Genomic DNA, 19,596 nt, shown 5'->3' with positions numbered 1-19,596 from the left:
GTGAAAACAAACAAGGGAAGACTTCTGATATTTTATTGCATGATCGTATCGACCTCTCGAATGGCTGCGGCAACACTTTCTTGGGCAGTATATTGTCTTGATGATATCTTGGAAGGAATAAAGAGATCCCCATGATCGATGAATGAATCCAAAGCGTGAGAAAGGCACAGTGTCCTTTGGGTTTGTGTGTCAAAACAGCGGGGAATCACTCTGTACTTTCAATTCTTTCCAATAAAGCTCACAGCATCCTCCTCCCATGACTGCGCTCCAAAGCCAGATGATTTTCCACAAGGTCCACATGACAATATCATATCCGGGACACAGGATATGATGATATGACCAACAGAGGGGAACCAATGTCCTTTTCAGATGAGTCACTAGAGCAGTAGACACCTGCGCTAGCCATGGGAAAGGCTTCTCCCACATCGTTGCACTCAAAACATGAAAGGATGGAAACTGGAATGAAGAAAGAAAAAAAAAATGTGGAGGTGGTGTAAGGTGTGAGATAGAATGACACAAAGTGCCAGCGTGGGTGTCAATGGGATTTTGGTTGGAGAGGAAAGAAAAGTAGAAGGGAAGGATGTGTTCAAAGTGGGTCAGAGTGGATGTGGGCTCAAATGGCTTGACGGCAATTGGTGCCAATGCTCCACATCCGCAAAGACAAATAAAGCGAGACATTGGAGATTGCCTTTAATAATTCATTATATATTTGTATAGCGCTTTTCAAGAACCCAAAGACGCTTACAGGGAACAATGCAAAGACATACATGGGGGGGGGGGGGGGGGGGGGGGGGAGGAAACAATCGGATAAACTTAAGAGGAGGAAAGCAGTTATGGGTAGGGGAGGTCATAAGCTTGGGAGAAGAGGTATGTTTTTAGACGGGACTTAAATATGGGAAGTGTGGGTGAGTCACAGACAGACTGGGGGAGAGAGTTCCAGAGTCGGGGTGATGTGCAGGAGAAGGCTCTGTCACCGAAGGATTTGAGTTTGGATTTTGGGACTGTCAAACGTGAAGTATTGGAGGATCGGAGGGGACGGTTGGGGCAGTAGGGGACAAGGAGGTCGGATAGGTAAGTGGGAGCCAGGTGGTGAAGGGCTTTGAAGGTGAGGAGGAGTATCTTGAAGATGATACGCTCCTTCATGGGGAGCCAGTGAAGAGAGTGGAGAACAGGAGTGATGTGTTCACGGGACCGGGTGTGGGTAAGGAGGCGGGCAGCAGAGTTTTGGACTAGTTGAAGTCTATGGAGTGAGTGAGCAGTGATTCCAGTTTGACACGGAAAGCAGAATTCGGCAGGTTCTTTCAACTGAAAATGCACTGAAACAAGAAATAGAGTCATTGCAAGTTGTCTGCAATTCTAAATCGACATCAAGTTGTCTGCAATTCTAAATCTGCTGACTTGGGTGGTCTATGTACCCCAAAACAACAACAACAACAAAAAAGCCCAGAATGTAAGAAGACATACAAACATGTCACCGGAATGTGAGCCATTCTATTTGTTCATTTGAAAAGGCCCACTGACTTCCTGCTGGGGAAGTCATCAGGATATACCTGCCAAACTAGGACAGGAATGAAGTCGGGCAAACAGAGACAGTCACACTCAATCATAGAATTGGATTTATAGTCAGCTCGCATTTGGTTGTCATGATCTGAAGAAAAAATGTCTTGATATCGTACAAGGCCTACACGCTTCAAACTATGAGGCAAAAATTGGCTAAGGGAGCTCATCCAAAAAGTACTGATGCATACTAGCTAGCTCCACATTTTGATATGCTTGTAAGACTTGCAAAGAAAGTATTCCTGCATGAATTGCTCGCGCCAATGTTTGTTCACTGTCACGACTCGTCCCCGATCGTGTCCATATTGTCATCGTTTCTGTCGGTGTGCTCGCCCCTCCCTTCCTGTGTCCACTCTCAATCTATGTACTGCTCACAGTCACCTGCCTCTCGTTACCTGGCGTGTATTTAAGTCCTGTCTACGTGTCACACCCTTTGCCGATTGTTTCTTGTCTCTCGTCGGCCCTGTCTTTCCTCGGTCATTTTCTGTTTGCAATCCTTGTCGGTCGTTAAGTGATGTTAGTTTGCCGGTTGTGTTGGTCTTGTTCCTGCTCTCATCCTCCCGTCCAACTCCCTTTTCCCTCAAGCCTGCTCCATTCCGATCGTGACAGTCACCAACTGAGATGGCGGAATTACAAAACGGATGTTTGCTCTTTTTCCCAGTCACATTTCTTAACTCCCCAAATGACATTGGCTTGAAGACACACAAGTGAACAACACAATGCTTCTGTCTAATTTTGTGTGTGTGCATGTTTCATGAACGTGAGTTTATATCTCCAACAGGTGTCTCCATTCTAAAGCAAGTGACTAATAAAACCACCCACCCGAAGGATCACATGCAAAAAAAGCCCATGTCCGATCTGATGGGGTGGAAGTCTTACAGCGAGTGTGCAGTGTGCACCTCGGACGGGTGGAGCATGTGCAGAAGCAGTCGGAGAGCGAGCCAAGGTGTGGTCCACACAAGCCATTAAGCCGTGTAATGACTTTGACTTGGCGGCAGGTGCTGGGAAGCTGCTCCCTTTCTTTTTTTTACATCTCAAGTATACAGCAAGAGAAATGTCAATTTCGACTCAAATTCCTTTTTGTCGCAGTTTCCCTCCGAGGGCCATAATGACAGGTTAAAACTGTTCAGATAGTTTCAAAAGATAAATGGTAATAGAAATGGTTAGCAATAGCTCTTTTTTTAAAAAGTGATGACAATTTGTAATTTGAGTCATGACACAAAGTTAGTGCAGAATGTCTTGGCGGGCCGTATAAAATAATGTGGTGGGCTGTATCTGCCCCCGGGCCTTAAGTCTGACACCATTTCTTGGGCAAAAATAAAAGGTGGGAGGGACATTTTATTTGAGGTCCATTTCTTGGCAATTATTGCTTTTATAAGTCACCCAGGCTAAGATGAGACTGTCCAGTACGCCTGGCGCGGTCCCTTGGAAACATATCAATTCCTTAATTAGCTTGACTGCAGCTGGGAGAGCACCACTTTTCCCATTTAGGGGTGACCATTTGCTTTAGCCCAAGAATTCATCTCAGCACCTGCATTGGCATCCACCTAGGAAGGCCCCCTGGGGTGGTGTTGTGCACAGTTATTAACTTGGAAGCACGGTGCTTTTGTTCGCTGGCATTTTCATTTTGGACACGCTGTAATCGAGTAACACAGGGGCCCATCTTGGAGCACAATAGAAAGAAGGCTGGGAAATCTCGAAAGCCAGAGTGAATGAATAGCCCAAGTCCCATTGTTCCGCTTAAATTGTTTGACAAAGACCCGCTTTTTCTCATCCCTGGACCTGAGCGAAAGGTGACATCCGACTACGGGAGTAGGGGGCTTGTGGCCATTTTATTTCTTCGAGTTCAAATTTCACCGTGCTGGCATTTTATTAGCGTTCTATAATTGCAGCCGTAAAGGCGAAGGAATGGTTACTTTCACCTCAGCATAGATGGCATGGTCGGGATCTTGGGAACATTTTCATTTGGTGGCTTCTAATTGGACAGAATGATGAGGTTTGCTGAAGTTTCCGAAAGTTCAACAACTACTCTGCGTGTTAATATTTAGTTGTCGTGAATAAAGTACTGGAATACATTTGTCAATCTGACAACATCCTGCTGAGTGTTGAGCATTCTCACGTCAGGCTTGAAAAGAGGCCCTGCCCTGGTCGCCGACTTTTCACAGGCTCTGTTTTTCTTTCTTTGCAGCCAAACCGAAAAATAAACAAGGGCAGATGAAAAGGCGCCTCGCTGGCAGAGGCCGACCGTGTTTCCGTCTTGTCACTCCTTATTAGCCGATGATGCGCTGTCTCCATGTTGGACAGCTGCGCCGTGTCGCTAACACGAGAAGGTAGGTGCACACGTGAACTCGTGCACGTTAAATATGGTCAAGGCAAATTGGTGCTGGCCCGCCCGGCCCGTTTCCTTTCCTGCAAACATCTGCTGGCTCTGATTTATGACATGGCGACCACCACGTTCTGCTTTGGCACTCTCCATCTCCACTCTTACTTTGACACCGGTGAATGCAAGCAGAGGAAATGAAGTGTGCCCTTGCATGAGAGCTTAAGGAGATGAAGTCGCTGGGAACCAAATGGAAAGAAAAAAAGGTACCTGAGACATTTTTTCCTCTCCAAATCTCCTGTGACAAAAACCTTCTAAAGACCACTTCCAGAATCAAGTAGTACAACAGGTATGAAAAGTGTACGCACCGCTCTTTTAATAAACACATTAATAGTGTAATTCCGCCCTCTAGTGGCGAGAGTGATAACTATTGACAAAATCATGCACTTCGATTTATAAACTTGTAAATGAACAAAATAATTCAATAAGAATGTAACCTTTCAGCTTTTAGGGGGGGGGGGGGGGGGGTTGATTTATTTATTGAAGGTTTCATTTGAACATGAGTGAAAAGTACACATGTAATCCTTCTCATGTGCACATGGAAACATTAGACCTAGAAGGAAATTGGAAGCAGATGAACACGTGTCACATGATGTTCTTCGGTGAAAGCAGCAGTACAAATAAGGTGGATATGTGCTATTGTTTTTGATGTGGCCAAGCAGCTGTTACTGATCATTCAAGCAGACAGTGGCTTGACTTGAAGTCAAAGGTCAAATCAAATGTTCCAAACACGGGCGCGCTGGTGATTTATTCTGGAAACCAAAGTTGTGTTTGCACTTACTTCTTGAACACTTGACCTGTGCTTTACACACACCTGCTCGGCATATTGATGATAATGATGATGCTTTCCTTTATAAAAATGATACATCACTGCTTTCCAGGCAGGGAATCTCATAACCTGGCAAAATGTTTCAAAGTGACACATTGCCGACATTTTCCCTCATTGTGCTTTTTCTGTTGCTATGTTTATGTACGATATAAATCACACTTTGAATATGAATTTTGGGGGGAAAGCAGCACATGAGCTAATTCTTGTAGCTTTTCTAACCGCACACTTGTATCCATACTGGCACATAATGACTAAACATCTGCCAGCAACTGCTCCAGCTCCTTCTTCTTCTCACTGTACAGAGTGCTGACCTGTCTGACAGCCTCGGCATGCTCTTGGCTCACCTCTTCCTTCAGTCGCTGCTGCTCTTTTACAAAGTCTGCCCACTCATCTTTCAGACGCCCTATGTTTTCCTGCAGCTGACCGCTCTGGAAGGGAATGTGCATCAACATAATGATCAAAAGATATCACAATGATATTTTATGATGTTCCTTGTGAAGTAAGCAGTGTGGTAGTGTTGCCGTAGTTCTCTACCTGGTGTGTTTCTAGCTCCCTCTGCTGGACTCTTTCGGCCATGTGATTAGCAGCATTCACTGTGACAAGCAAGCAAAAGCGGTCGTCAAAATGTGACATATTTACAATTCAAACTGAATCCATATGGAAATTCCTTCTTCAAGCTAGTTTTGATCTTTGCGCCAGCAGAACTGTGGTGGCCAATACTTACGTCGAGCAATGATATTGGAGAGCTGCTGCTTCACACCTTCCAAATCTGAAGGTAGCACTTCCTCATTTGCTTCTTGCACCACTTTACTCATGCTCTCCAGTAGGCGGCTCTCCCTGTGAGCCCTTTTTTCCTGGGAAAGTGGGAATAAGATGAAAATATTTGGACGATTGAGCAACAATGTATAGGGTGGTTCATTCCATTCAGAGACGTGGCGTGGGCCACATACTGTGTGTAAGTGTTATGGCAACTATCATCAATCAAACAGACTCAAGCAAAATGTGTTTAAGTCATATCTTTTATACCTCAAATTCTCTGACAAAGTAACGGATCTCTGCATTAATAACAGGCCTGTGGTCAAGCAGCCGAGACTGGATATCACCAACATCTGCAGATGCAACAAAGAAAACATTTAGAAAACAATGTATCCACAATTAAAAACAGCATGAGGAATAGATTGCATAAAGTTTTTTTTAATTCAACCATCATACACATTCAAATGTACGTAAAAAGAGCCAAAACAGATCTTACAAAATGGAGCTGGCCTCCAACAACTAAAATCATTCTACCCCATTTCCACTTCAGTCAGTTGGAAAAGAAATTCAAATTCTATAAAAATTATAATACCATTTTTGTCATTAAGCACGACTTGACGGTCCAGTTGCACTCACCTTTAATAATTTTGTCCATTTTTACAGATAAACAGATGCTCTCCTGGGGTGAAGTCTCATTTTGATTTCCTCTAGCTAGCTCGACATGCTACCTTCAAAGTGCTTCAAACACAAGTAAGATGATTAGCTGGAAGCTACGAGCAAACTGAAGCGTAATTGTATAACAAACGTAACGCACGCGTATGCCTGAATGTGTAATGTATATTCAATTTTGCATCGTTTATCTAATGTCTGCAGGTTTCTGCTTGATTGCAGTCATGGGAAGACAAGTCAGCTGACTGTGGTAAACAAAACATACTACTACTTCCGAGTTCAACAATGTGGATCGAACCAAGTCACGAAAACAGGGGTGCGTTATTCCGTCAGACTTGGTGCGTTCCTCTTTTACGAACTCATGATACGTACGTTTTAGGGTCGCTTACAGATCATTAGAGTAAAGCTATAATACTTTTGGAAAGATGTATTTGCTTATTTATTCAGTTGTGCATGTCAAAGTAGTAATGAGGGGAAAAAAAAATGAAGGTGGGCTATATGCCCAGCAGATGTCAATCTTGCTCTGTGGAGAAAACACAAACGCATTTTTCCATTGCTATTTTTCACATTGCATATTTATTTTTTGAATATTCACATGCATTCACATTCTTGACGGTGAATTTGTCAATATGTGTATAATTTTCATGTTGTCTTTAAACATTTACTTTATGATAGGCCTAGTAATATAACTAGTCTCATTAAAACTCATCCAATATTTTTATTAGAAGAATTAGTGGTGAACTATAGAAAAAGCACTGTTTTTTCTCTTAACTTCTTGACCATAATTTGGTCCTAAATTCTCCCTTGGCTATTGCATTAGAAATGTATGTAAAATTATAAATATATGTGCATAAATGAATTTATGAAGAGCGTAGTAGTGGCAAAACAAAATCAGCAACATACAGAGTGACAAGAGGCATTGTTTGGGCCAAAGAGTTTATACCTTGCTCATCTCAAAATGTATTAAACTGTCACATTCAGTCAAGGGAAAAATCACGAAGGCACCACAAGTGCCCTACTGTCCACATTGTTTACTCAGAGTTGTTTACATGCACCATTAGTTTTGATTTGGGTCTATTAAAGAGATTAAATAATTGACCATTGCCAAAGGATAAAGGCAAACAAGGCTTTCACTGCAGCCCACTGTTGGGAGTTGAAGAAGCACCAGAAATAAATAGACCATGTCAGGAGCAGCTCACATTCACTGTGAAACCAGTGTGCATCTTGTTGCCTTGTTTATTCATAAATCTGGAGGGGGCAATTAAAAATATTAAAAGGGGGAATTGAAAAGATAGGCTTTTTAAATGCGCTATTCATTTCCAAAGCTCATTTGCAGATTGGATTAAAATAATTGGACACAAATGTTTGTGTTGTTGCATTTTTAAATACGTATAAAAAGGCGGTTCACGTTATTCAGCATAAATAAAAGTGAATAAATAAACATTTCAAGTTTTATTTTTAACACTATCACTTTGAATTGCGTATTTTCAAAGCGAGCTGGAACAATTCTGCCCCCCCCCCCCCCCGCCCCCCATTCAGTCAAATTGCAACAGTCAGCATCAACATAACAAGCAAATACTATGTGTCCCTCTGCATCATAATTTGCAAGGAATGTTCTACAAATGCGCTGCTACATCCTGCGAGCGAGTGCAAGAGCTGTCTTTTTAAAATGTATTTCTCATCCTTCAGCTTTATTAAGAAAATGTGTGTGTTTTTTTTTTTATTCGACACCTCAGCACACATTCCATCCAAAAAGGTCACAAGAGAGAACAACAAAACGCAATGCGTGTATATCTCAGCCAGCAATAATAAAAGTGATGACCATTTATTTCCCACTCAGTTAAGTGGAATGAAGGGATTTATGAGTTCATTTATTTTTCAATATTTATTAGAAGCGATGCCTTTTTACTTAAATGAAGAATTCTACTTGGTGGCTGGTTGTGTGGTTTAACACTTGTGCACACTGCTCTTGTGCATCTCTGGCTCGCTCTCACGTGCATGCATGTGTTTGTGTGTGTGTGTCTCTTTCAGGTCCTGACACTAAAGGTCCGGGGGGGGGGGGGGGCAGTGGCCCGCCTCTTACAGCTCACAATACGCTCAGTGCCACTCAATGCATCATGCTTCACAACAGGTGGGGGGGGTTGAAGCAGGGCTTGGGTGCTGGCTCACTGTTGGTTCCAGGATCCTCAACACCCCCCTTTACCAGGATCAGTCCTACAGACGGTGGTACTTTGCATGTCGCGTGACTCCTTGCTGTCACTGCTCTATCCCAAGGCATGATGGGAAGTCAAAGCGGTGGCTTGAAAATCAACATATGCACTTTTCAGGGAACATTTTGATCTCTTTAGCTGCAAGAAGGGAATGAAACCTTGTCAAAGGAATCTCAGCTTGAGCTCAGGGAGAACCCTTTCTTTATGTACCGCTGACTGAGTGTCAGAGAGTTGGACGAGCTCAGCGTGTCGGTAAGCATCAGCGTCAAGCGCCATTTGGGGGCTCATCCTGGAGAGGAACAGGAACTGGAATGTCATTTTTCCCCATGGGGGCTCGCCCCACTTGTCTGTCCTCTCCCGCCCCAGCGTTGGGACGGATGGATGGCCTTTGCTCTGACTGAGGGCAACAGGCTTGAGAGGAGACTCTGGACCTGTTGAAGTGCCCACGATCCAAGTGGCGGCGTGTACTTTTGTTTGCCACGGAATTGCTGCCTGTGCAGTAGAACATGGAAAAAGTTGATTTCTTGACGCCTTGTGAAGTTTGCGGGGCGGAGCAAGAAGGCAAGGAGCAGGAATAATAATCAAATCGATTTTTTTGGTATCAGAGGCCAGGCACCCTGAGGTCACACATGATGCACAAACATACACATGCGCACACTTCTTGCTGCTGTGGCATGTTTGTAGCGGTGCCTCGTCAGATTAGGGCCACGCTGGCTGTGTTTGATGGCCAACCTGGACAGACAAAGCCTGCCAGGCACAAACTGCTCAGGCACATGATGTCAGGGCGGACACACACATGCGTGCACGCACGCACGCAGGCGCTCACACAAAAATTCTTCGCCAGCCCAAAGAGACAGATGACACCCAGCATGAATCTAAAGCCAAATCTGTAAGCATCCACTGCGATCCAGCTGGCTAGCCCTAGGGTACCTGTCTCGGCGAACTGGAATCAGCGTCACCCCCGTGAGCTGTCAAATTAGCTCACAGGGCTGGAAATGCTGAAGAGATTTGGCCTCTCGTCGGGGAAGAGCCACAATGGGGGTGGGGAGGGTGGGGAGGGAGGCTTCTTATTAAATGAGCTTGCTTTTGGAGTCAAAAAAAAAACAACAACTCCACTTGGGAGAGGTGAGCTTATTTGTTTGCCGCACGTTGATCAAGATGAACGCAAACAAAGCGCCAAGGGCAAGTCCCACCAAGATTTTTGGAAACTTCTGACTCTTTGGACACACACTAAAGAAGCTCAAACAAACACAGACTGACTGTGTCCACCAGAGCAGATGAACTTTGAGAGAAAACTTGTTGCCAAATGGTTGTGACCACAAATTAGATTTAGTATGGATAAATAGATGGATGGATGTTCTAAAGTAAAATCAATTTGCTTTTTTTAATATGACTTGAAAAGAAACTATTGGTTATGTTCATTTGGCAAAACATTTGGAAAAATTAGAATGGGTCACTGAAAGAGGATTTTGAACTCGAGCATATTGTATGCCAGGTGCAAAACTTCATTTGATTTTTTTATAAGTTGACTTGACGTGTCGGACGGACGGCTGGATAGGCAGACAGATAGACAGATAGATGAAAAGTTCCATACCTATTTGGGCAAAAGATAAAGCGATAAAGTAGTCGTGAGAGATTCCCTTGCCTCCCCCGTCCGTCCGTCCGTCCTTTCTTCACTTGTGATGTTTTCTCCCCAGAGGTGCTTGCTCTCTTAATGTCCTTGACTAAACTTGAGTCAGTCCTGACAGTGACGCTGGCCCATAGGAGCACAGTTGAGAGGACACCAACATGAGTGTAATGGAGGCAGCCAAGGCACAGTGTGTGTGTGTGTGTGTGTGTGTGTGTGTGTGTGTCACCCAAAGCCAAACGTGGCAGCGGCAGGGTGCAGATGACTTACACTTCAGATGCAGCCGGAAGGTGAGGCCACTTCTTTTTCTCATGTCACACTCACCTGAAGGACGGCGAGGGGTAGAAAAAAAAATGGAAGACAAAGAACTGGGGAAAAGCTATTTTTGATCTGAATGAAGTTTTTTTTAAATATGTGGATTAAATCCATTTTTTGTTTGAATCCAAAAATGAAAGAATTCAATCAGAACCACACATTTCATTATGCATGCATTATTCAGTGCGAAAAGCAAAAAATAGGAATCCATTCTACACTCTAGTTTAACTAACAACTAATGAATGCAAGGTGATGATCATACAGTGAATATTTAGACTTGCTGAGGTCACATGATCAATTAGATGTGAAAAAAAGAACATGACAACTGTGAAAGTCACAAGGTAGTCGGCCAGAGTCGTAAAAGACGCCCGCCCGCCCCCTCAGGGTCTGACCTGTGTGTGTACGTTTGGATGTCACTGAAATCTAACATGTGTTAAAAAAAACTTGTTGTGTATGGGTGCATCCCGAAGCCAAGTGGCACACACTGGAGCCTATTGTGCAAGCTATCAGCACCCCCTCAATCTGTCTGCTGTCCTCTCTCCCTCCATCCGTCTCATCATCTTTCTATGAACGCTCCCACCTACACCCCCGAGTCGTGCACTTCAAAGACAGACAGGCGTTTTTTTGTTTTTTTTCCACGGGTCCAGATTTATGACGTGTTGAGGCGACTTCTTCATAGTTGAACGCGTGCGTGCGTGCGTGCGTGCATGTGTGTGCGATAGGAGGAGATCAGGAGACACAGAGATGACTTTGTGTTTTCCTTTCCAAATGTCAATTTCACGCCCCCTTTTCTTCGGGTGCCGCTGATCAGCTGTGTGTCATGTGCTGTGAAATCTGGCCTGAATGAAGTGTTTTTCCCTTTTCTTTTTTTTTTTTTTTTTTTACTGGAGGATCAAATGCTGTTACTAAGACACACTGCAGTAAGTTTAAGCCCCCTCCCCCCTGGGGTCACCAAAAAGGCATTAACTTTTGAGTCAACTGTATGTTGTTTATACTCTTTTAGCATGGGAGCTCACTCATAAGAATCCTTGATTGCTTCCCAACTTATTTCCAAAGTGTAAGTCAAGGCCCGTGCGTGGCCAACTATTTTGCTATCCTAATTCATTTCACACCTAGCAAAATGGAGAATTTGCATGCATCTAGTAATTCTGCATCTTCTCCATGGCTGCTGCTGCTGCTTCTGGCAACGGCTTCCCTTCCTTCCCCTTCCACAATGGTTCAATTGATGCTCTTATGAATGACTTTAATGGCGTTCTGTTAATGGTGGTCAACGCCATAGCAGCAACTCGACTTAAAACTCACCCTATGAGGTTTACAGACGAAACGCGTGCGCTTAAACCATCTTGTCAGAAGCTCGAGTGCAAATGGGGTGCGACTTCAACTTGAGATCTTCCCTCAGGCACGGTTAGTGAAATACAAAGTAGCTCTTGTTTGAGCTCAAATCAATTCATTCACCAGAATAATCCATCCCAATATTAATGACTCCAAATATTTATTTGATACAGTAGCAATTGGAAGGCAACAGCATCTGACTTGCAATAGTTTCAGCCATTCATTTCAAAAAACCAATAAGCAAAGCATGGGGTCTATTATTTCTTCCACACAAATAGGAAAAAGAGTTATCTTTAGAATGCAGACCTTGCCAAAGGGAATGTGTTTATTTGTGAAATGTTAAGAACAGTATTCAATTCTTTCCAGATGAAGTCATTCAAAATAACTTAGGTCATTCCACATAACTACTCTTATTCAAACTGAATCAAATGAAAAGTTGTCACCAGCCAACTGTCTTACTCCCTTGATTGGATTCCTTCATTAGGCAAATAAGGCCCATTTCACTGCAGGTTGAAATAAATGAGTCGGCTGAAATTAAAAGCCCATCCCTTCTAATAAGAAAAGACAGCGGATAAACATTCACCAGCCCCGTGACGTACGTATGCAGATGCAAATTATGTAAATAAGACCACTGTTCCTTTACCCCCCCCCCCCCCCCTCCCATGGTAGTCACATTACAGGAAATAGCTAAGGGCAGTGCTCTCTGGCCCCCCATGCCCCCCCATAATAGCAGCACTATGCCTATTTGAAATGCAGCCCAGCCCAAACCCTAAGCAGGTTTCAGTGGCAATTACCTTTAGTATCACTTCTCAGTGAGAAGTCAACTTCCCTGCAGGCGTCCTCTCACAACCTATTAGCGCAGGGGGGCAGGCTGAAGTTAAGTGACATGACCTCTGGGCTTGCTTGCTTGCTTGCTTGCTAGGATGGAGCAGACGCACAGGGGCGGGAGGCTTTGGCTTGGCTGCCCGTGATGACGACACAGGGGGCTTCTAATTGGATGGCTGATTTATGGAGCAAAGGAGCAAAGTGTGATATGGATACAAGTGCAAATATAGATTGAAAAGTGGCCAGTCCGTCAGTACTTTAGGAAAGGTCCGGCAATCTATCACTGACCGCTTGTTGTTAGTGAATGACGGGAAACTTTGAAGCACTATGTAGCGTAATGATATGACACTTTTGCTTTGGCTTGAAACAAAAAACTAACATGCATGCCCACCTTGATGTCTTACTTTCTTCTACACACTCCAGGTTGCGCAATCTCTCTCCTTGCCGCCGGTCACACATATGTACCTCAGCACCTTACGTGCTGAATCAGCCAGCCATCTCCCTGATTGATGTGCATCATACACTGGCTTGCTCCCACACCTGGGAAACTTACATAACCCGTGAATGAGGCACAGCCAGTGTTAGAAGTTCTGTTCGGAGGTCAAGTGGGTCGTCGGGATGGAAAGGGTGGATGAAAAAACAATTGTTCCATTGATAGTCTTTAAGTAGAGTGGAAGAATTTCCTAACGTCCCCGCAGCCTTCTTCAATGTGGTGTAATTGCACTAGACAATCAGATGGCATCTTTACAGGCGGGCGCGTGGTACAACTGTCACACTGTGTAAGCGCACAACAATAAGAGCTGTCAAAAGAGCTTATGGCATGCTAACACCGGCCTCGCCTCCGCACCATTTGGCGTTGAGGAGATTCAGTCAGCCAGAGACGCTGGCCTCATCTTAGCACACGTCGCGTGGCCTCACCATGACGAGGCAATGAAAGGGCTGGTGGCGTGGCGTGGCGTCTGTGCAACTTTCAAATGTGCCTTGTGGAGCTCGCGGGATCGGCAAAAGGTGTTGACGGAGCACGTGGGGAACACTTTTGGCCCGTCACCTTCCCACCAGGGTTGACGCAAGCTGCTCAAAGGCCATTCGGGAACCGCTTTTTAAAAGAGCAGACCCAATTCCCGACTCAACTCAAAGAAGCATCCTTCCATAAATCATGATCTGTATGGTTAGAAACCTTTGGCACAATCTGAGAATTTTCTCCTGAAAATGATGACATTGCCAGTATTTCTGGGCAAGGCTTGTTATTCGCACATTATTGGCCCGATATGAGAATTTTCTCCTAAAATGATGACATTGCCAATATTTGGAGGCAAGGCTTCGCAGATGTCTGCAGGTGTTGTCGTGTTTTGTCAACTCTTACTTGAATTCCTTTGCTCGCTCAAGGTCAATGTGTGTTCGCTTGTTGACTAAAAAAGAAAACAGGTCATATTCTTAAATAATTTGAAATATTTATTTGTATTTACATATAAAGGGCCGGCTTTCTGCGAACTTGAGTTAAAAAAAAAGGTTTTCAATCGACTTTTTTATTTTCCATTAAGCACGTTATTATTAATCATACAGAGAAAACAAGGAATCACGGCATCTTCAGAAACACAAATGAATTTAAGAAATACATCCAGAGGCAAGTTTTGCGGTGGGAAGTCTTGATAGCACAACATTCCAAGTAAATGTTAACACAAGCAAGAAGACAAAGACGGCTTTAATGGCTCCCAACACCACAAAGTGCCCCATCTAGTCACAAGGGCCCAATGGATGACCGCCAGCCATTTTCCCTCTACTTGCATCTTCGTAACACTTTTTTTCCCCAACACTGGGATTGACGTAAAACAAATTGTGAGAACACACAAGCAGGCACCGGATTTTAGGACAGGGGCTCCTTTGATGCCTGATGACAAAATACGTAGTTCATCATTTTGATCATATTGTAGTCGCAAATCGTTTGATTGGCCAGAGTAGAATTGCTCAAGTCATATTTCAGTGTTTTTGCAAAACAAGACGAAATTGGTACTTGCATCCCTTCCGTCGACGTTAGCGCTCACCTTGATGACTATTAATTGCTCCAAATGCAAACATCCAGAAGACGTGGGGATCATTGCTCACATCACAAATAGATCCCTTGGCTTCCGGGTGCTCTTTTCTCCTCTCTCTCTCCATGGCTGCCTGCCTGGCTTCGTCCTTCTCTCTCGAGATGCCCCCTTGGTAGTGTGAGGGTTGAAGTGACACACAGTGGCTGACTGTCGCCCAAGGGGGCTCGGGCCTTGGCTGGCTGTGTGTGTGCGGCAGCTGGTGAGCCCGCTGCCCTCTGTCTGGCCTGCAGCATCAACAGTGGTGCTTATTGGGACTTGAGCAGAGCCTTGGTCTGATCTCTTGACTCTAGGTCGGATGCTCGACTGCTTGCCGCCGCTGTCCACTGAGGAAGTGGGGCAAAGCGTAGCCATGTGATGGTACACAAAATGCAGGCCTGTGAAACATCTGATCATCGGAAAACATTTTTTAGGGTGGCGAGACATTTTGATACATGACAAACGCTGTCCTTTATTCACTTGTCACTGAGAACACCTTTGTATTAAATGAGAAGCAATTCGAATAGTTTCCCGTAAAAAAACACACACCACACAACGTTGTCACTGAGAACACCTTTGTATTAAGTTCGAAGCAATTAGAATAGTTTCCCTTTAAAAACAAAACACAACACCAAACCTGCAACAAATAACATGAAACAACTGCTTGACTGTTTATGGATCCAAGGTTAAGCCATCTTGCAGGCTGTGAAAGGACGTCAAAAGTCAATGATGCAACAAGACAAGTGGTGGTGGTGGTGGTGGGGTTCGGGGGGTCGAGTGCCTTTTTAAAAACAGTCGTCTCGGTCCAGTTCAAACAAAAGATGGTCTATTGTGGCAAGAAGATTGTGGAATCCTGATACTGATGACAATTGTGGAAATAAGATTTTCGATACGTCGACTGGCCAGGCTTCAATGGTGTTTTGCGGTGTAAATTCCGTTCCTGAGCACAACTACCGGAGGGAGGTGATGTCGGACGCCGCTGCCGTGTTGGATGTGGTCGAACCATCGGGTCACGTTCACGTAGCGCTCCTTTTCCTGAAAAGTCAAGTCCATCTGGCGGCGAGAGGAACATTGAGTCATTATCAGCACAATGCAGGGCAGGATCGCTGAAAGTAACAGAGGTCACAAAAAAGAAGGGCACACAGCAGATGAATCATCGACCAAGAAGTCAGCGTGTCCTTGGAAAATACTTTTTGGTATCCAATTAAATGGAATTTGGAAGCTGACAAGATCATCGCCTGGAAACATCAGTCGCTTTTAATGACTGTGAAATGTTGTTGCGCGTGAAATGAACATTTAAAGATCTAGTGGCAGGCAGGACTCAATGTCCCCGAGGTGGAAAGGAACATTGAGTCCAAAGCAAAGTGACGCTGCGCCTGGTGGGGAGGCTGACCTTCGGTCTACGCTTAAACCCACTGACATCTCCTTACGGGATCTCGCTTTACTTTTTCAAATTGTAAAAAGTGCCAAACTTTGATGTCCTCGGGTTCATTTGACAGTGCTGTGACAATGTGAAGAAATGATTGCAAACTGCACCGAGTAAACAACTAAAGGAATGACTAATTGGATGTGCTGTGCTTCTAGTATATATTGATATACAAGAAATTGGTAACTCACTATTAGCGGGTGAAGTCCATTGTACATGAGCACATCTGCTAAAGTGAAGTGGTTGCCGGCCATGCAAACTTTGTCTTGCAAGTAGAGGTTGAGGTCCTGGAAGAGCAAACATAAAAACAAAACACATCAGGTGTGTGTGTGTGGTGTGCTCCTCTGGAGGGAAAAAGGAAAGACTTCATAACTTCTTTTAATAGCTTTATAAAAAAAAAAAAAAGTGGCTTGTAGTCTGGTTTGAATACAAATCTATTTTTGTGCAAAACTTTTGACTGCGCCCGTGTTAACAACTCTGTAGGCAAGAAAAAGAAGACTATAGAATCATCCTCTACTTTGACTGTAAAAAGGAAAGCATGACAGCAGGTTCATGAACCTATATGTTAAATCGAGGATTCATTTGCGTGTGCGCTATAAGGAAGGCAATCATGTATATCCTGAGGGGCTTTGTGCCTCGTCCATGACTAGCGACTTAGCGCAGATGCCACGAAACAGGCTGTTTGTTGACTCCAACTCTCTTTTTTTGCAGATCTAATGAAGCTGTCGAAACTTGGGGACACGGAAGTGCTGGTCCCAGGGGAGGGGGACCATCTTTAGCACTTGCAACTCTCGCCATGCACACTGAGCATCTTGGGGGCAAATGGAGTTATTGTGCGGCAAAAGTGGCTGATGCCAAACAAGGCATGAAGACTGCAGACTTCCACCATCGGATCCTTGCTCTTTGTAGCCTACAGCCATGGAGCTGAAGACCAGTCGAGCATTGGAAGGGAGGCAGGCGGTGTTGCTTGGGAAAAATACAGCTGTTCATTCTTTGCAGATAACACAAATGAAGTCAAGACTTTGGGCTGATCGATTGATGGAAATCAAATTCGTGTTGGAATGAGGTAGGCAGCAATTTCTGAATCACAAAGGGTGCAAAAAAAAAAAGTGATCTCAAATGAAGGTGTCTTTGGATTCCAAGGTCAAACGCTTTGACTTTCCTCTTGTCACATTGCAGGAATAGCCGCCGTCTGTGTGAAAAGTGTGTTTTCAGTTTGCACCCTGGGGTGAAAAGGTTTCAAAAAAAAAAAAAAACGTGGTGCGCTGGCCGCAGCAGGACAGTCACGGTCGTGAGGGAGCGCTGGGCACCAGAGCTTGAGATGCTCAAGGCGACTTCCTTTTGTAAGTGGCACCATTAAAATATTTAAGAGGCCTGTCCAGATAACATGCTGCCGCCCAGCGTGACTCCTTCGACACACGACGAGCGTGCGTGTCACTGTGAGAAGTGCGCACATACATACGCGCTTCGTGCTGACAGGACAGTGCCAAGAGGCGCCCAGTGTCCAGCAGACTCGTAGCTGGCGATCCATTTCACGCTGACTGGCGCCGGGCACATTAAGGCATTTTTCCCTGTCATGAGGGGCCATGTCACTGAAAGGCCATACATCAGTCTGTATTGCTGGCGTGTGTGCGAGACACACACACACACACACACACACACACCGTCTGTACTTCCGAATGACAGACAGAGGAATGCTGCGGCGCCTCTCAGAGGAATTTCTTTTTTGAGCTCCAGAAATACTACAAAAGCCTTTTGCACCGAGTAAAACTTCTTATGTGAGAATTGAGTCAACACCAAATATAAAGTACCCAAAATGTTGAGGCTAACTATGGAGCTGATAATATCATTGAAAGGATATAGCGGTTCAAATAGGTTTAACTTATTAAATTATGTGGTTGTGTTCTCTGCTTGTCCACTCTGGCTAATACACAACCATTTGGAAAGACATCCCTGCAAATAGACAATTGCATTTTTGCACTTTCTAAGCATCTACCTTGAGTATAATTCTACTTTCATCCTTGTTACAGCCGTCCAGCTTGCTCACTCTGTACTCCAGCCACTGATGCACCACGGCTCTGTCTTCTGCGGCATCTCCCAGCAGGTCAGGACGTTTGGCTTCATTCACCAGGTGGCAGGCGATGCTTATCAGGCCCACCAGGGGAGGACCATTGCTATTTTGCAGCACAGGCACCTGGAAGAAGGTAGGTAGGTCTACACACATTTCTATATCCTCCACCATAAGAGTAAATTCCAGTGATCACATCCACTATACAACGATCTTATCGAAATAACCCATCATTGACTGGTCTACTTGATGGACAAGCATGCACGCGTTCCATTGTGCAGTGTAAATAAACACCTGCAAAAGTAGATCTGCTGGTAGATGCTAAAAATGTCATATGCTAACTGTCAAATGACGTGAAAGCTGCACCTTTCACACAAAGCACAGCATAGCGAAACACATGGCTAGCTTATTAGCATTACCTTCCTATCCACAATGTTTCATTTGTCAACTTGTCAACAAAATGACGCTTTTAACCGCCATAGCCATGCACGCTTTGGTCACCTTTTTGTCCCCTCGCGTACTATATTTGTTCGCTTTTTTCAGTCCTAAATATTTCTCGAGCGATGCTAGCTCCCGTAACGCCATGGTTCTTGACGATGGAGGTCATCAACATATCACTCGATTGGCTGTTTGCTCTCTACGCCCGCCTTTCTGTCTTTGAATGGCAGCTCTTTCGACCAATAGGATGGAAGCTCTTGTATACTGCATCGGAGAGAGAGAGAGACAGTGGAGACAGTGGTCGCTCTCTCTCTCATAATAATAATAATAATAATAATAATAATAATCATAATCATAATAATCATAATAATCTTAATAATCTTAATAATCATAATAATCATAATAATCATAATAATCATAATAATCATAATAATAATAATAATAATAATAATAATAATGATTGATGATGATTGATGATGATGATGATAATAATGATTATTATTAATATTATTGCCCTCTATTTTATATTTTTGCTTTCTCTCACCAGTGACCACAAACTCAAGCTTTAGTTTGGTGGTATAATTCAATCGCGAATATGACAGTCTTTCTTTCAACATCTCCAAGGATGGCATACTGATCAAAAACTGAGTTCAGACTAGACTAGTGTGTCTGTTCTCATTGAAGTTCTCTGCAAAGATTTGTGGTCAAAAGGAATCAAAGATGACAGGGAGGAGGGTCCGGAGTTTCATTTTTGAGTCCTCCAGCAAAGTTGACTTGCTCTGTCTTGTCTGTGTCTGCTGTGTGACCTGGCGCGTGTCATGTCTGGATACATTTGCACTGTGGTGCTATGATGTCCCCATAATGAAATGTCACCTGTCATTCAAGAGTGGCCTTATTAACCATCTTTTGTCCAGGTATGTCAGGTGTGTCAGTGTGTGCGTGCATGAGTGAATGCAAAACAGAGGTGACAAGCATTGTTTTCATCTGGACTTGAGTCAAGTTGTCTCACCTGAACAGAATACTAATGCTTGAGATCAGACTGCAGAGACACAATAACAGTGTCTTGTCATTTCTTATTCCGCATTAGGACAAATGATG

The 19,596-nt window shown here is 44.1% G+C and overlaps 2 protein-coding genes and 1 long non-coding RNA gene across 4 annotated transcripts; 1 reads left to right on the top strand and 2 right to left on the bottom strand.

Annotated features, from left to right (window-relative positions):
* Positions 1-4,391: 4,391 nt before the first annotated feature.
* bloc1s5 (biogenesis of lysosomal organelles complex-1, subunit 5, muted) lies at positions 4,392-6,476 on the bottom strand. Of its 2 annotated transcripts, XM_061266165.1 has the most exons (6): positions 6,337-6,476; positions 6,159-6,260; positions 5,793-5,875; positions 5,491-5,620; positions 5,301-5,359; positions 4,392-5,194 (listed from the first exon to the last, which is right to left on the bottom strand). In XM_061266165.1, exons 2-6 carry the CDS (start codon positions 6,175-6,177, stop codon positions 5,018-5,020), a joined length of 468 nt encoding a protein of 155 aa, XP_061122149.1. In that variant the 5' UTR covers positions 6,178-6,260; positions 6,337-6,476; the 3' UTR covers positions 4,392-5,017. The 2 variants fall into 2 exon arrangements, with proteins under 2 accessions (XP_061122149.1, XP_061122148.1); XM_061266164.1 differs by having other exon boundaries at positions 6,159-6,459.
* Positions 6,477-15,124: 8,648 nt separating this feature from the next.
* On the bottom strand, positions 15,125-18,696 carry eef1e1 (eukaryotic translation elongation factor 1 epsilon 1). Its single transcript, XM_061266201.1, has 4 exons — positions 18,562-18,696; positions 17,989-18,186; positions 16,184-16,279; positions 15,125-15,619 (listed from the first exon to the last, which is right to left on the bottom strand). Exons 1-4 carry the CDS (start codon positions 18,643-18,645, stop codon positions 15,476-15,478), a joined length of 522 nt encoding a protein of 173 aa, XP_061122185.1. The 5' UTR covers positions 18,646-18,696; the 3' UTR covers positions 15,125-15,475.
* Positions 15,613-17,227, top strand: LOC133143922 (uncharacterized). The gene is made up of 2 exons (XR_009710509.1): positions 15,613-17,058; positions 17,172-17,227. It is a non-coding gene; the product is annotated as an uncharacterized LOC133143922 (long non-coding RNA).
* Positions 18,697-19,596: the final 900 nt, after the last annotated feature.

The sequence above is a fragment of the Syngnathus typhle genome, linkage group LG19, assembly GCF_033458585.1.
Source record: "Syngnathus typhle isolate RoL2023-S1 ecotype Sweden linkage group LG19, RoL_Styp_1.0, whole genome shotgun sequence".
Lineage (NCBI taxonomy): Eukaryota > Metazoa > Chordata > Actinopteri > Syngnathiformes > Syngnathidae > Syngnathus > Syngnathus typhle.
Note: the sequence above shows the minus strand (reverse complement) of the source record. Positions and strands in the feature narration are given on the sequence as shown.

What these genes read in the sequence shown, in the direction of transcription:
- bloc1s5 (XM_061266165.1), bottom strand. An exon ending in ACTTTGTCAGAGAATTTGAG is followed by an intron (nt 5,621 to 5,792) that starts GTATAAAAGATA and finishes CCACTTTCCCAG; the next exon opens with GAAAAAAGGGCTCACAGGGA. An exon ending in GGGAGCTAGAAACACACCAG is followed by an intron (nt 5,195 to 5,300) that starts GTAGAGAACTAC and finishes ATTCCCTTCCAG; the next exon opens with AGCGGTCAGCTGCAGGAAAA.
- eef1e1 (XM_061266201.1), bottom strand. Translation starts at nt 18,645, where the DNA reads ATGGCGTTACGGGAGCTAGCATCGCTCGAGAAATATTTAGGACTGAAA. An exon ending in GTACGCGAGGGGACAAAAAG is followed by an intron (nt 18,187 to 18,561) that starts GTGACCAAAGCG and finishes ACCTTCTTCCAG; the next exon opens with GTGCCTGTGCTGCAAAATAG. An exon ending in AAAGTAGAATTATACTCAAG is followed by an intron (nt 16,280 to 17,988) that starts GTAGATGCTTAG and finishes TTGCTCTTCCAG; the next exon opens with GACCTCAACCTCTACTTGCA.